The sequence below is a fragment of the Pleurodeles waltl genome, chromosome 12 (genome assembly GCF_031143425.1).
Source record: "Pleurodeles waltl isolate 20211129_DDA chromosome 12, aPleWal1.hap1.20221129, whole genome shotgun sequence".
Taxonomy (NCBI): Eukaryota; Metazoa; Chordata; class Amphibia; order Caudata; family Salamandridae; genus Pleurodeles; species Pleurodeles waltl.
The window spans coordinates 335,864,829-335,880,890 of record NC_090451.1 but is presented as its reverse complement, the minus strand read 5'-3'; the positions used below and the strand labels follow the sequence as shown (position 1 = coordinate 335,880,890).

The 16,062-nt window shown below is 41.5% G+C and overlaps 1 protein-coding gene across 1 annotated transcript in view; it reads right to left on the bottom strand.

Moving 5' to 3' along the window:
* The window catches only part of LOC138267494 (transcription initiation factor TFIID subunit 4-like), a 1,241,721-nt gene that overhangs the window by 1,180,278 nt on the left and 45,381 nt on the right, over positions 1–16,062 (bottom strand). The window contains exon 2 of the mRNA XM_069216487.1: positions 9,885–10,051. Coding sequence (XP_069072588.1) covers positions 9,885–10,051 — 167 coding nt within the window. The remainder of the gene's footprint in view (positions 1–9,884; positions 10,052–16,062) is intronic.

Here is a 16,062-nt window from a genome sequence, read left to right as displayed (position 1 = left end):
TACTTCTCCTGCTCTGCACCCCAAGTCATTTTTCATGCATCCCAGGTACTGTGCTTTGAAAGGATACAATCATAGATTCTTAAGGATTGAGACTCATTTAAACCTTTTAAAAGCGATATCTTAGCTTGTGCATATTAGATTTGTGTGATTTTGGTCTTATTTTTTCCAGATGAATATTATCTATTTTCCTAAATTGGTGTAGGGTACATTTGCAGTGTTTTCAAAGTGTTACTGTATGAGTTGGTGCACAAACACTTTAGGCATTGCCTTCTAAGTTAAGCCTGCCTGCTCTGTGCCAAGCCACAGGAGGGTGAGCACAGGATAATTTAGGTTGTGTTGTGACTAACCCTACAGAGACCTTCATCTTCTGAGGCCGGAGACCCCCTCAGGCCTGGGATTGTCATCTTCACCCTCCCTGGGGTCTGTGGAGGCAGTTGGCTTATTTCTGAGTGAGCGACAGGTGAGCGGAGATGACCCGGAAGCGGAAGCAGGACTCGACTCGGAGGATCAGCGGAGTGCGGCAGCAGGCAGCAAGTAAGCCGAAATGGAGCCGTGGAGCCGGAGCCAGGTGGGGGACGGGGATCGCATCGGTACAGGCCTCATCTGGTCCAGACTGGTCCCGCTGTAGGTGTTTAACCCCCGGCATAACTGCACAGCCCTCCCGTATTGAGGCGCGGAGCTGTACTGATACGCAGCAGAGCTGCAAGGAGGAGACGCAGACACTGCACCCGCGCTGAAGCGCCAAGAGGAAAAGCGAGTGGGAAACGAGCTGAGGTTGCTCGGTGGCTGCGTCAGTAAGGAGATGTGTGGCATTGCCGCAGCCGGGGAGAGGACGTCGCGAGGCCAAGAAGCTGGAGGTGAGGCGAAGCAGGCAGCGAGGCATTGAGGGTGAGCCTAGGTGGGACTTCTGATCCGGTTAACCCTCACCCCCCGTCCTAGAACCCCAGTCCCTACTCCAGCTCTAATTTTAGACTTGAACTTGATCTTTGAATTTCGATCTTTGGACTTTTCTGTCCCTGGTCCTCGGCCAGATTGGATTCAAGTGACTTAAGTGGATTCAAGGGGCCTGGAGGCTCTAGTGAGAACAGATACTGTCATTGCGTCCACAGCCATAGTTTAAGCAATAGCTACTGCAGCAGCCCTTTTTATCTAGGACTAGGTCCTGGAAATAAGGACTGGGGTGTAGAGTGTAAAGTGCGCAATTCGGGTGCAGTTTACCATCGGAAGTGACCAGCACGAGGCTGGTGTGGCTTGTGCATAGGGGTAATCTGCTAGCCTTCTTCTTAATTCACTTTTTTGTCTCATCTTTCTACTCCTTTGATTCTTTGCCGCCATCAAGTGCCATCAAAGCAAGAGAAGTTGCTGCAGAAGGGTGTAATCCTGTGGCAAGTTTATTCTGAGCCCTTTTTGAAGACGTGGAGTATGTAGAAAATCCCTGAATATTGTGTATATTGTGTACTGTGGCATACTGTGATGTACGTTGGGCAGTGTGGTCAGCTCTTAGCTGATCAGTGGATTTGGGTGAGCAGTTTGTGAGAAGCACAGGCCCTCGACCTTAGTTGGAGAGTCCTGAGAAAACTTTGGAGTGTAAAAGGAATCTATTACCAGCAGTAGTCTGTGATTAGTCGCTGGTGGTGGTGCGGAAGCGGCTGGTACTACAGTATATAGTATATAGTGTACAGTGCACAGTATGCCAGTAACCAAAGCTCGAGTACGTGGCATCAAAAAGGGTCCAAAGAAAAGCTCAAAACCAAGGGAGAATTTGGGTACACACCAGCCCTTAAGGGTATTGCATGGAAATCATGAAGAAGGTGAAGGAGGAAATGTACCCCAGTTGTTGGACCAGGAGGACTTCCTTAGAGACAATGGGGACAGTGGCGCAAAACCCTCAGGGACCCCTCTGGGGGTTTCAATTAGAGAGTTTGTTGGGAAATATTTCAAAAAGACTCATAGCATGTCACAAGCGTCAGAGGGAAACAACTTGTTTGATTCTAACCAGAGTGAAATAGGCCGACCCATGAGGAACAACTCTCAAGCCTCAGACCCATCGCAGATAGAGGATATGTTTTTAGGGGAGGGGCTTGAGGAAGTGGGTGGGCGTAAGGCCTCACTGGAACCTAGGCGATCTTCTTCCCCATGCACCCCTCCACAAGCTAGGGGTAGTATAAGATCAGAAGTGGGTTTTAAGCCCAGCCCTGGCTCTGAGAGAATGGAATGGAGGGAGGGTTTTATAGAAGGTTTAGGGGGGCCTTCCAGAGAGGAGAGCGAAATGGACGGTCTATTGTCGTCTTTCCCACTGGGCAGGCAGTCTGCACACTACTGGAGTACCCGCTGAGCCATTACTAGATGTAATGTTCCTAATGCAAAAGACCCTGCAAGCAATTTTAGAAGTACTGACAGCAAATAATAGCTTGGGGAAAGTACATAAAAATCCATTACAAGGGATAACTGAGGAGTTGAAATGTATTAATAGCAGTATGCCATCTCCAATGCGGCCTATATCAGAAAAAAGGGATCACGAAACAGATACCCTTGACACCCACAAACAAAATAAAGATGGAGGGGAAACAGTCATATTACAGGCACTGATTAAACCATCAGTATCTGTTTCCAAACATCCATGTTGGTGATAAAAAGGAATCGTAGATGGGGGATAAAGGGCTTTGGTCTGCATAGTCTCGCCTACTAACCGAAATATAGGAAGCAAAGTAAGCAAAGTAACGTTGGGAGTGAAACTTCAGAAAGGGGAGAAGGAAAGATAGCAGAGGCAGCTCAGGACAATATCTTAAAGACAGGCCGGGACAGAGGATGGGAGGCAATAACTGGAGAGCAAGGGGCTATGTCGCAGAAGGTTTCTGGTATACCCCATAGAGAAGTCAGTAAGCGAGGAGAAAAGAAAGAAGGGCAGGCAAGGAGGGGAAGTGGAAACGGAAGTTGTAGAAGAAATAGAAGAAAGAAAATAAACTAGTGGTTTGGAGGGAGAGAATAACAGTGAGAAGTAGGGGATGTAGAGAATCCGTAAAATCACTTTGCCTAACGAAGAGCAGGGTTTCTCTGTCACCTAATGATTATGAGAACAAGAAGGAGCGAGAAAGCCCTAGTGGGAGTAAAGGGAGTAAAGGTAGGTGGATCTATTTGAAGCCTTGGGGAAGAGAGATTGTGAGGAAACAGCAAAGGAAGTTAAAACCCTTGAACCGTACCTGCCTTTTAGAAGTTATGGCCTTGTGCCAAGCCTATGTGAGATTGAGTCAGATGAAATAAAACAAATAGGATTTATATTAAGCCCGGAGGGGGAAAGAGGTGACCAAAGCACTCTTTTATTCTGACTGCATTAGACAATTAGTACTACAAGCAGAGGTGGAACTAATGAAGGAGGGTATAAGATTAGTGCAGGGAAACGTGACAGAGGATGAGACACAAGATAGGCGAGCCCTCAGGTGCCATGCAGGATTATTCCCAAATCAAGTGCAATTTAATCTGTTATATAATAAAAATTGCAGAAGGTGCGTGGACGGAAACAATGGTAGTTTAAGTGTAACCATAGCCCCAGAGTATAATGACCCACAGTGGAGGAATGATTTGGAGTCCATTGTAAACCTCTGTGATAAGTATAATAGGGGAGAATTAAGTGATGTGGACTAGGAATAAAGCCCCACGCACAGCCATTTGATTTTATCCTGGAACTAAGGAGGTTATAATAAACATTTAAAACATGAGCTATTCAAAGGATAGTTTGAAGAATATGATGTAATGTGCTTCCAGGAAACTTGGCTGTGTGACGAACCAGTAGATGGTTTCATGAGGCTTTTCAGAGGAGCAACACGGCAAGGGTTAGGACGTCCATCAGGGGGCCTAATAATGTTAGCCTCTACTAGAATAGCAAACAAGATCACAGAAATAAAAACTAAATGTTGCTGGCTATTGGTAGGCAAGATAGATCTCTATAATGAAATTGGAGGTGTTAAACAAGTTTTGATAATCAATGTTTATATATACAACCGGGTAACATGTTTGATTATAATACCCAGCGGGGTCTGTTTGAGGAAGATCTGGAACTACTATGTACTGGTAAAGCAGGATACTTGACTTTAATGCTGGGAGATTTTAACCACAAACTTAATCCTAGCAGCAGTGACAACTTATATAAGGAGTTACTGGTAGCTGCACAAATCCCTAGTAGCATCTTTCCCAATGTACAATGTTCTGCCCGTGACTTGTCCCTAGTAAGAACTTTGGGATCCCTAGGTATGTTTTGTTTAAATGGGCGTATGAAGATGGATCGTCCGGCAAAAAAGACTTTGTGAATAGGTAATCAGGAATGCCCCATTGATTATGCTTTTGTTAACACCTGTTTTTTTGGAGAAGTGCTAGACTTTGAAGTTGAGCATATAGAGGGCAGTGATCACTGGCCACTCCGTTTAGCAATACATTCAGCTGGTAAAACCCAAAAAGAAAGAGAAAAGGCACTTATAGTGCTAGTTGAGTATCCCCGTAGGATAACGACTCGACTTACTGAAAGTAGTCTATAAGTACTTAATAATCTGATAGTAAACTACCCAATCCTTAGTATGGAAGAAGACCCAAAAGATATATTCAAAGGCTATAATAAGGGCATTGCGTTAATGGTTAACTGCTTAAAAAGTAAATTAAAAATATCGCAAGAGGGAAAGTTAAAGTGTGAACCATATAAGATAAATAATAGCAAAATATGGTTTAATTGGGAAAGTAGACAGAAAAAGCAAATGATGCGAAGACTAGAAAGGAAATATAAGCTAAGACCCTCCGCTGTTATGGAAGAGATGCTCCGTCAAGCAAAAAAGGGCTATAAAATACTGATAAGACAGAAGAAACAAGAATATGTTAATAAAAAATTAGACACAATGTTTGAGGTGATAAGAACACGGAATATTAGGGGCTTTTGGCAGTTGGTAGTGGACGAAAAAAAGGTAGGAACTATGCGGTGCTTGGTTGGAGAAGAAGATTGGTATAAATATTTGTCCTCAATATATAAAGGTACCGATGAGGAAGAAGATTATGGTATCACTAGGAAGCTTGGCGAGAATATGAGATTAGCTTTCGCCAAACAAAAAATAAAAGAAACTATTGCAGCATTAAAAATTAACTAAAGCGGCAGGTCCAGATAATCTCCCAGCAATAACAATAAAAAAGAAAATTGATTGGTGGACTAAATTCTTCCATGTTACGTTTGGTAAAATTTGGATCATGTCCGTTTTCCAGAGAACTGGAAGGGTGCCATGATAAGACCGATTATAAAAAAGGAGGATCCAACTCAGCCAAAAAATTATCAGCTGATAAGTCTATCAGACGTAGGTGAAAAAGGTATTTACAAAGATATTGCTGGGGCTAATCAAAGAATGGGCAGATGATAATGATTTGATACCAGTAGAACAAGGTGGCTTTAAAGAAGGGCATTCGACAATCGACCACTGCTTTAGTCTGTGGGCATTAGCAAAAAAATCAGTGGAAATCCAAGGCAGCCTAATTTGCTGCTTCTTTGATTTTTGTGCCGCATTTGACTTGGTAGATAGGAAATTATTATGAGATATGTTAATACAGTTAGGGATTGATTTGGATTTATTATCTCTCCTTCAGGGTCTGCATGTACACAATTGGGCCCAAGTAATTTTAGACACAAGTGGCTCACTTTCAAAAAGGATCCCTATAAAGAATGGTCATCGCCAAGGTTGCGTGTTGGTCCCAATATTATTCTCATTATTTCTGTCAGATCTTCCAGGGTTGTTACGAGAGGTCAAAGGTTTAAGCCCAAAAATGGATGGTGTGCATGTTTCCTGCTTATTATATGCTGATGATCTAGTGATAATGGATATGACATAGCTAGGGCTAGAAAGGAAATTGGAGATGTTTTACTCCTATTGTCAAAAGAAAAAAATGGTGGTGAATATGGAGAAAACGAAAATGATGTCTATAGGGAAAGAGAAAAGTGCATTTACTCACCTTCTAGGAGGAGAAAAAATAGAAAAGGTAAAAGAATATAAATATTTAGGTATATGGTTTGACTCCCATTTGAGATGGAAAGTCCATACTGAAGCCCTAAAAAATAAAGCTCTATCATCAATTTGGGGATTAAAACAATTTAATAATAAATATGGGGGTCCTTCTTTCCAGCCGGTTATTTCTGCCTTTAATGCTATGGTACGTCCCAGTTTCAATATGGAGTGGAAGTTTTAAGATTTCTGGGAAATTAAATTGGGAGACAGAAGAAATCATTTGCATAAAGCGTATGTTTTCACTGCCCCTTCAAGTATGTTACAAGCTATAAGAGCAGAATGTCAAATGACGGCATGGACTTACCAGGAACTATAAGCAACACTGACATTTTGGTTAAGTATAAGAGATGAAGGGAATTGTAAGATGGCGAGATTATGTAAAAAAAGAAATAACAATAAGCGAGTTACTTTGGGCGTTACAAGTGAGAGGACGGTTAGAAAAGTTCTGTGCCCTCTTAGGTTTACCCGGCAACCAATGGTGTGGTGCACAATTCCAAAATCCATTCTACGAAGAATGGTGAAGGAAAGAGCAAGAGAATTAGACCTGAAGTACTTAGAGAGTAAAACATCAACTCAGGCTATGGTTGTCGGATGGAGGAATCCGGAAAACGTTCCCTATATAGAGGCTCTACCTAACCCAAGATTAAGAAACTCAGTGTTACAGTTCCGAATTGGGCTGAATCCAGGCTATAGAGATCCCAAAGTAAAAGCATTCTTTAAGGATACCCAGGGTTTATGTCCATGTGGCTTACAACAGAAATATACTATGCAACACCTACTTTGGATTGTCACTACTTTTTAGAAGTGTGTAAAAAGTTTTTAAAACCAATTTTTAAGGAATATAATTATTCGGGACCAAGCGCTTAGGTTACTCATTGATATGAGATTTTTAATTGTAACCTGTGCTTTGGGCCTATTTTTAAATAGCCTAAGAGGTGTTTTAATTGGACTTATAGGGTCCGGTATGATGTAGGAATAAAGAGGAATGACGAGTTTAAAATGCTATTATTGATTACTCTAAAACAATATTGGTTGATGGTATTTTAGAAAATTGCCCATGTTATACAGAGGCAAGAATTCAAATGTAGAGTATTTTATATTGGAAATTGCACTTTATGAGATTATAAGGATTTTATAATCGGAAATTGCACTTTAGGAGATTGTAAGAACTTGAGTCCAATCGGAACTGTATGTGGAATAAATCCGGTTGGCACATTGCATTTTATGAAACTGTAAGAACTTGACCCTTGTAGGAAGTAAAGAGGAATGAAGAGTTTTTCATTATAGTTGATTATTTTAAAATTATATTGGTCGATGGTACCCTAGAAAATTTTGCCACGCTTTAATGAAACATGATAAAATGAGGAGCACTTTATATCGGAAACTGCACTTTATGAGATTGTAAGGACCTGAGTCTAATCAGAATTGTTTGTGGGATAATCTGGTTGGCACATTGCACTTTATGAAACTATAAGAATCGGAACCTTAAATTAATGAGCTATGTAAGTAGAGCTGGTTATCAAGACTTAAAAATTATTGTATGTGAATGTGAATGTAGTATGCAATAGGATTTTTTTTTTAATGGATTTGTATATTTTATTGTTTTTATAATTTTAAGGCTTATGCCAAATAAAAGGATTTTTAATTGAATTGACTTACCCTGACTAGGATTGTGGTCCCTACTTGAACAGAGTGCATACCGCTTAACTAGAGACCCAATTTCTAACAAGTAGGTTATGAAAATATTTGTCTTTATTTTCATCACCTCAGCCTGAATTACATAATTTAAAAAATAAACAGAAGATCTGGTTGTTTGTTCAAGCTTTCTCATTAAAAATACTATGCACCATAATAGTTTGCAGTAACTTGCTCAGCCCAAGACTTTTATAAAGGAATTCTGAACCCATTTACTTTACATTGAATCGTTAATAGAGTAGGCTACATTTGAGCCTATCCCATGCACACTGAAGCCTCACTGGAACACAAAGTATTTGCTCTGTACAACCGATTTGTTTTGGTTTGTTTTTAGGAATTTGTATATTTTGTATGACCTCTACCTTCTCACTTACACTTAAATCCTCCATACATAGCCTGGGCTCTAAACGAAAGAACCAATGCAGAACCAAGCAAGGATCATCACCTAAAAATGCTTCATAAGCAAGAACCAAGGTCCACAGAACAAGGAGCATATCAGAGTAGTACACACCTACCTCAAGCAGAAATGCATTTATTAGACTTTATTAGTTTTTTTGAAGCAAAAGCATAAGTCAAATTGTGAGTGGAAGCAAATATGGAAAATTAGATACGAAGCAGTAAGCCAACAATGGAAGCATTTAAGTTGTACTAAACGTCAGGAAAGAGACAGCTGCATTACAAATGCTATAGAATTTTTATATAGGACATAGACGGTTGCAACACCACCGTGGTTAGCACACTAAAACAGCAGAGCATATCTGAACAACTTCATGTCATTCACATGTCTCCTAGAAAGAAAACAAAGAAAAATCATACATTTCTAATCTAAAACTACAGTGCCCACATCATCTCTTGACTGCATTCATTAGACCTCAACTTAATAGCTTTATATGGCTGGCACAAATTGAACAGTGTTAAGCCAAGATGATATACACTATGCATATTATAAGGCAATCCAGAGAAAGACACTGGACTACCATAGCAAGGTCATCCAACCAAATGGGCCAATAAGACATCTTGGGACTGCCTTCATTAACTGGCTAGCCATCAACCATTAAGATGAAAGGGGTGGTATTACCTTATTTCTACTCCTACATACACACAAGTGGTCTGAATTTCAGTCTAGTTTGAAGGATGGGATTTTGGAAGAGATGAACAGCTGTCTGTTCAGCACTGTATTGTATTGTAATAGTATTTATATAGCGCTTACTACCCCGGATGTGACGTCTAATCGCTTTTCGGCAAGTAGCACGCTACTCCGGAACCCAAGAGGATTAAGAGGTGAATTAATATAGGGAAATATGAGTACAGTTTTAGTATTATTATGAGTTAATATGAGCAGAGGATATGTGAGTTTGTAAGTTGGACTGATTGGCGTAATGGAGGGATAGAGGAGGGAAGAATCCAGAAGTGTTAATTGGGAGTTTATAGAAATAGGATGAGGCTTTAGATGAGTAAAGGAGAAATGGAGGAGGGAAGAGTCTGTGGAAAGGGTTAGGCAGATCATAGTAGTAGGAGGGGTTTTGGATGAGTCCAAGGTGAGGTAAATGAGGGAGAATTTAGTAGGGTTGTTTGAGAGATCATGGTAGTAAACTGAAGTATGGGTGAGCTAGATGTGCAAGTGGAGGGATGAATTTAGGCAAGGTTATTTTGGAGATTAAAGTAGTGGAATGGGTTTGGGATGAGTGGGGTTGGAGGCTAGATTGATAGAGACATGACATTGTGATGGGTAGACAAAGTAAAGATTACAAGAGAGTATATATATATATATATATATATATATATATATATATATATATATATATATATATATATATATATATTTCTTTTTTTTTTTTTTTTTTTTTTTTTTTTTTTTATTCCATTGCCTATAGTCTGCTGATGCTGTCATGTGCAAATGAACTGGCATCATAAGCCAAGGCAAGTAAGCTTGCAACCCGTCAACTTACCTGGAAGTGCACTCAAAGAGCTGCAAAAGGGTGTTTCGGGTTATACAAAAAAAAAAAAAGAAACACACTTTTCTCAGTACATGTTTCTTGAGGAAATTAGGTTATAGTTGATAAGTGTAATATGTTACATTTTCGGTGTACGGGTTGCTGCATTTTAAATACTTTTTGAAGCACTATAATACAAGAAGCAAATTAAAAGAAAGAGCTGTACCTGTGATGCTGACAGAGGATACGATTGACAGCTGCTTGTCACAGGAAGCATTGGAGGTATGCTTCTAGGGCTAGGACCCGGCACATGTGCCTGCACTTGAGCCTGGGCCAGAGCTTGTTGAGGTAATAAAACAAGTTGCCCACTATCTGTTCTAATGAGGACCATCCCTAAGGGGGAAAAGTGAGATAAACATCTGAAATTGCATTTCACATAGCTCTGAAGATATATTTATTTTTAAGACATTTTAACTACATCAGTTCAAAACTGGACATGTTATAATACTACAGCTAGAGTAAACACAATTTAGCAAGTCCAAAACTTGGAAATAAATAGAATTTGGTCATGAAACAGAGATAACTATTGTACAATTACACCAGTAGAGAAAAAGCACTGAAAATCCACACCTGTAATTCATGACTTATTCTATTATTTTTCTAGTTTACATTTTCTTTTTTTAACAAGTACTTGGTGTTGACTGTTTGTCAGCGTAGACCTTACAGTTTTGTCAATACATTTTGCTTCTGCTGTTCACCATACATCCCATTATGAAGCTACTGCAGCTCCGCGTGGTGAAGTATACACACGACTGCATCACCACATATGAACAAGCATTCAACCTAACTCTGCCTCTATTTCTTTTTTAATTTACCATTCCAAGATGGCAAACTCCAATTAGGGAGCAATGAATAAAATAAATAGTTTGAACATGCTCTAAAACCCATGTCTGAAAAAAGACTGGCCACGCAGCAAACTGAAGCTGACTCACCATTCCCAAAAGTCTGATAAAAAAAATAAAAATAATTAAGGAGGTCAATACCCTGAATGGAGGAGGGTGGCTAAGCAACCAATGAGAAGGTAGGTTGAGTTAAAGGGGTTGGTGGAGTGCAGGATAGCAATGGAGTAACTTGAGGCAAGACGGGAAGAGAAACAATTAATAAAAGAAACTAAAAGTCAAGTAAGGTTTGGTGCAGGCAAGATGGGAAGGGGGACAAGCAACAAAGAATGTGCATTAGAGCAGTTATTTCAGGGGGAAGTAATACATTATGCAGAGTGCAAGAAAACACATGCACGCCCATGGAGTGCTGAAAGAAAAATTAAGTCGTTTCCTAGATGCCAGCAGTGGAAAAACGCAAGTCAGAAGTAATTTTTCAGAGGCTGGACCAAAAAATTGTTAGGAAAATCATCGAATAACGAACAGAGAAAATAGAGAAAGAGACGAAAACGAAATCCAATCAAGGGCTTGACCCAAAGCCCACTTTATGTATATATTTTAATTTGTTAGTGACAACAGATCTTTGACAACACGCACCCACAGCAGTCTCAGGTGAGACTTAACAATAAATCAATGGATGTATATTTCTCAACAAGCTGTTTTACTTTAACTGAATCACATTTATATACATACAAAAACAGAAGAACACATATTTCCTAATAAGAGAAATAATGAATAAAAAAGGTACATTAAGAAATCTAAAATAATACATAAAACAATTGAACATTCCTACTTTGATGCCTACCCTCAGTGGCCTCACTGAGGCGGGCGAAGGAGGGCCAGCGCCCCACCTGTAAATTTCCTGCCCCAACTTGTGCCTCACCACCAGGTGACTTTCACAGCTGGAAAAACACTAGCACCCACTTCTCAACATGGGGACAGTGATGCTGTTCTTGTTCCTATTATGACACCATCATTGGCCTTCTGGGACTCGAACCGTCTATGTCAGAAAGTCACTATCCCAGCCATCCACAACTGCAGCGCCACACGCCTGGTAGTTGTTGTTCCTGTTTACATTTCACATTTGACTTATTCTTGCATTGCTCACATGTATTTTCTTTTTCCATGATATTGTGTTTCTGTAGTTGTTTTTCATGCAACATATTACTCATATGTACTCCATACTGTGAAAAGTCACCCCTAGGTTCTGTGTGAATTCAGGTTGGGTGCTTATAAAGGGTCATGCTTGCAAGCTGCAGGTTTCAAGCTGAAGGCAGCAAGAATTTTGCACAGTATCTGTTAGTAGGCTATAAGAGATTGTGAATACATGCTCATCCAAACCTTAGCATAACTGCAGAACACGCAAAGTAAGGGTCAAATGCGCAAATTGTAGGTGTGATCCTATGCACAGGGTGTGAAGGAGATGCACAGCAGGTGTGTTTCCCATTTTAATTCCCATAGGGATTTTGAACACGACTACAGCCCGAATCGATGGATGGAATTACACCAAATTTGGCACAAAGGTAGCTTTTGGTCTGCAGATCACGCTTTTTCTTATGTGGTGTAAATCCATTCAGTAGTTTCTGCTCTATTAAAGGAAAACCAAATTTGGATATATGGGCGGAGTCTGAGCACAGGTCTCTTGGTGAGATCGTATTGGCCGTCAGCATTTCAACCAAAAAGTGATTGCAGCCATCTTTGGACCAATATACATGATAGCACCCCACTGAAATGCACTGTAGGGAATGGCAAGTTTTGAGAGTCACAAAAAGGAGAATGTATAAAGATACATTTTAGGTGCACCTGATAGGTGGTCACCCCAGAGAGTGATCAAACCCCCTTTTTGGGCTATTTAAGGACTCCTTGCAAGTGGGCCACCAGATTCATTGTGCAAGATACTGCAAGGAGCTCTCTGCAAGACATATTTTGCTCCTTGTCTCTGGAACTGCTGCTGGGCTACACACGAACCGGGCAAGACTGCACTGCCTGAGAAGACTTCTCTTTGCAATATTGTTTCTGCGGCTCCTGTCAGCATTTTGCAACATCTCCAAGGCTGTGCATCCTCTGAGGTTGGCAAGACTTTGACTGCAGCAAGAAGGAACCTCCCTTGGAGTGATGGAGTCACTCCTCTGCACCCGCAGGCATCTAAGGCAACAACGTCCATCTGGTGGGATCTTCTGTCCACTGGATCTGTGAAGATTCTTCAACACAGGTGGTGGTTCTGAGGGAACCCTAGGTCCTCTCTGCCTTCTGTCCAATGTGGGAGACGGTGAGCCCTTGTCTCTGCCACTGGGACAGAACCCCTGTACACTGCAACTGTTGCACCAACCAAGGCGTGATGACTCCTGTTCTGAGGGATCATTAGGCCCTGACCCCAGCACTCCAACACTGCAAGGACACTCTCCTCTCTGCAGCTCCAGCGCTGTGGGACTTCTCTGAGTGTGCTGACTGGGCCTCACTGAGATTTACTGTGCCTGCTGCCAGTGGGTTGCTTGTGGGGGATCCGACTGCTTCTACTGGCTCTCTTGCATCCCATCCTGAGGGTCAGGCCGGAATCCTCCAAGGGACAAGACCCCAGGACCTTACTGGTCCTCCACAGCTCTACAAAACCTCCAACAGCTCTTTTGCATTATCCTGTGCTTGCTTGTGGTCCTTAAGACCACTGAAACATCTGCAAACCGGCGAGGGACAGTTCATAAGCGACTTTAGGGACTCCTCTGCAGCTCCTGGACTCCTCTGCAGCTGGACTTCATCCATCATCGATGACCCGGATCTTCAGCTAAGGAAGGGGGGCATTGCCACCTGCCCTAGCTGGACAATCCTGTGTGGACTGCACTCTGTCCCCTTCTTTTGCAGGTCCTCCTCGCCCGGAATACGCCCTTGGGTTCCACCGGCCTGGTCCAATTTCTGCATTTCTCCAACCATGACATCCCTATATTAGCCTATGGGATGGCCGGGTAACCTACCTCTCTGCACCCGGCCGCTGGGGATATTCTAGGTACTTACCTTTTGGGGTTCCACTCTTCCCCAGCCCATAGCTAACTACTCCATACACTCTGGTCGGGGACACCCATTTGCATCCCACTTTTTTTAGTATATGTTTTGCCCCTCCCCCCCCATAATGCCCTTGCTAATTTATGCTTTTCCTGAGTAATTACTAGTGTATGTTCTGTGTGTTCATACCTCGAGAGGGTGATATACCAATGGTAGTCTAGTTTGGTGTGCCTATGATAAAGTACCTTTATTTTTGCAACACTGTGTAGTTCCTTTCATGTATGATAAGTTCCTCTGGGACTACTGTGGTATTGCAAGTGCTTCACATGCCTTCTAGATAGGTTTTGACTGCTCACCACAGCTACCCTAGAGAGCCCTAGCTGTTTGGACACTGTAACACTATCTAGTGAGCGTTGCCAGGACTGAGTATAAGGTGCAGCACCATAGGTGTCCACCACACACTAGGCCAGCTTTGTTATCTAATCCAAGCTATCACACAGTTGGTAAGGGAATTATCCCAACACCAGGAGATTTCAGGGGTCTAAGTAAATTTTCATCAGAATGTGGGTCATGATCTCTAATTGGGGCAGGTTGGAAATGAACAGTTGACCAAATCAATTCTGGACTGAAATGGAACCTACTATGGGGGTGGCCCAGGAGAGGAACTTTAAATGACAATTGTGAGTGGTAAAAGCAGAGTAAGTTAGCTGGAAAAAGTATGTGCTGTTCTGGTTGGGACGTAGTGCAGCCTTGAAGAAGGCAATGTTCCTCACAATATTACATGTTTTCAGACTACCTCACTTCACTTGCCATCTGCAATAATGAAAAGGAATTCACAAGACTTTGTAGTCCTGCTGTGTGCATCTTGTTCTAGATTTCTGGGATATGCACTGCACTTAACGGTTAAGGTGACTCAGTTAGACTACTGAACTGATCGGGATGCAAAGTAAAACAAAGCAAAATGGTCCGAGTGATACTGGAAGGCAGAAGAGATTCGCTGGGTGGTATATATGATCAAGGTGTCTGTTAAGTTAGGGGAGTGTCAAGGACTTGATGCAATGAAGGCCTCTCCTCATTTCCCGAGGAAAAGGCAACTCCTCCATGTAAGAATGTTGCCTTACACATCATTATATATCTGAAAGCTGTCTAGAGTATCCTTAAGAGGGCCTCAGTGAAGAAGTAAAAGCAACAAAAAAACAGGAAAGCAATATTAGCAATTTTGGTAATTTCAAATGTAGGTGCTAGTTGGTGTTGAAGCTCAAAATAAAGTCACCAAAACCATCTTGAAATCAAGGTTGAGTAAGAGTCCAGCATGTGATCTTCAAGAAGAATGGCAGAGGAAGTCTGCTACAAGGAAAGAGGGACAAATATCAGGGACAAAAAGGTAACTGAGCGAGCAAGGTATGCAACGGAAAAATCAGGGAATAAATGTGTTGCAATGTACCCTTCTCAAACTTTTGTAATTATGATCAAGACAGAACATAATATCACTAGAAACGTGTCTGGCACCTTATTGGATGTTAAACTTCATGCAGCTAACAATATAAAAGTGATGAGCTAAGCAGCGGAAAAATATAAGGCCAGTCAAGCCTACTCCTCCAGGGGAATAGTTTTCCCTGAAATGGGAGACAAAGGAACAAGAACCCTATTTTTGACATCCCTCATAAGTTCAAACTCTACCAGTTACCTACTGCATCTAGTGCTCCGCAACACAAGCACAAACACCTGCGGAGCAGCTGCGGAGACAACAAATGCCAGTCAGCCGGATAGAGGAGAAACCTCCCACCATGTGCCATGCACAAGAATCAAAGACATGCCGTTTCTCCCCACTCATGTCGCAAGGCTAGGGCAACATGCCACCATCAGCGAGTGCTATACGGAGATGCACTTGAGAAAGTGTCAAGGTAAAGTGGGGTAAGTGGTAGAGGGTAGTGCTAACAGAATTTATGAAAATGTTTCTTTTCCGTTGATGCAGGCAGTTGCCAAATTAGAATGTCCACCTATTGTACTCAAATGAAAATTCAATAAAAATGAATGAAACATTAAAATGAAATACAATCATAACATATAGGTTAAATGAAGCTCAAGACTCATCGTACCGCCTGAGAAATGTAATGGAAATTGTTTATGTTTACACTTTGGAACACTCGAATAAGAAGCAATGCAAAATCATAAAAAACAGACAGGGATAGGAAAATCAACAAAATGCCCCTGATCAAAAGTAAAATAACGAAGTTACCAGAAACACCAGGTCTCCACTTTACCTTGTTTCATAAGGCTGTGGTAAATTTGTACTTTAAATTCAGATTGTATAATTTTTCCAAGTTATTGCATACTGACTTTGCATATGTGATGTTACAGTGCAAGCAGGGAGTCGGTCAGATGTAGGAGTGTGCTTGGTCATGACTATTTTCCAACTGTACACGCCCATTCAAATGTACGACTAGCGTAGGATTCATTCTGCCCCAGCCC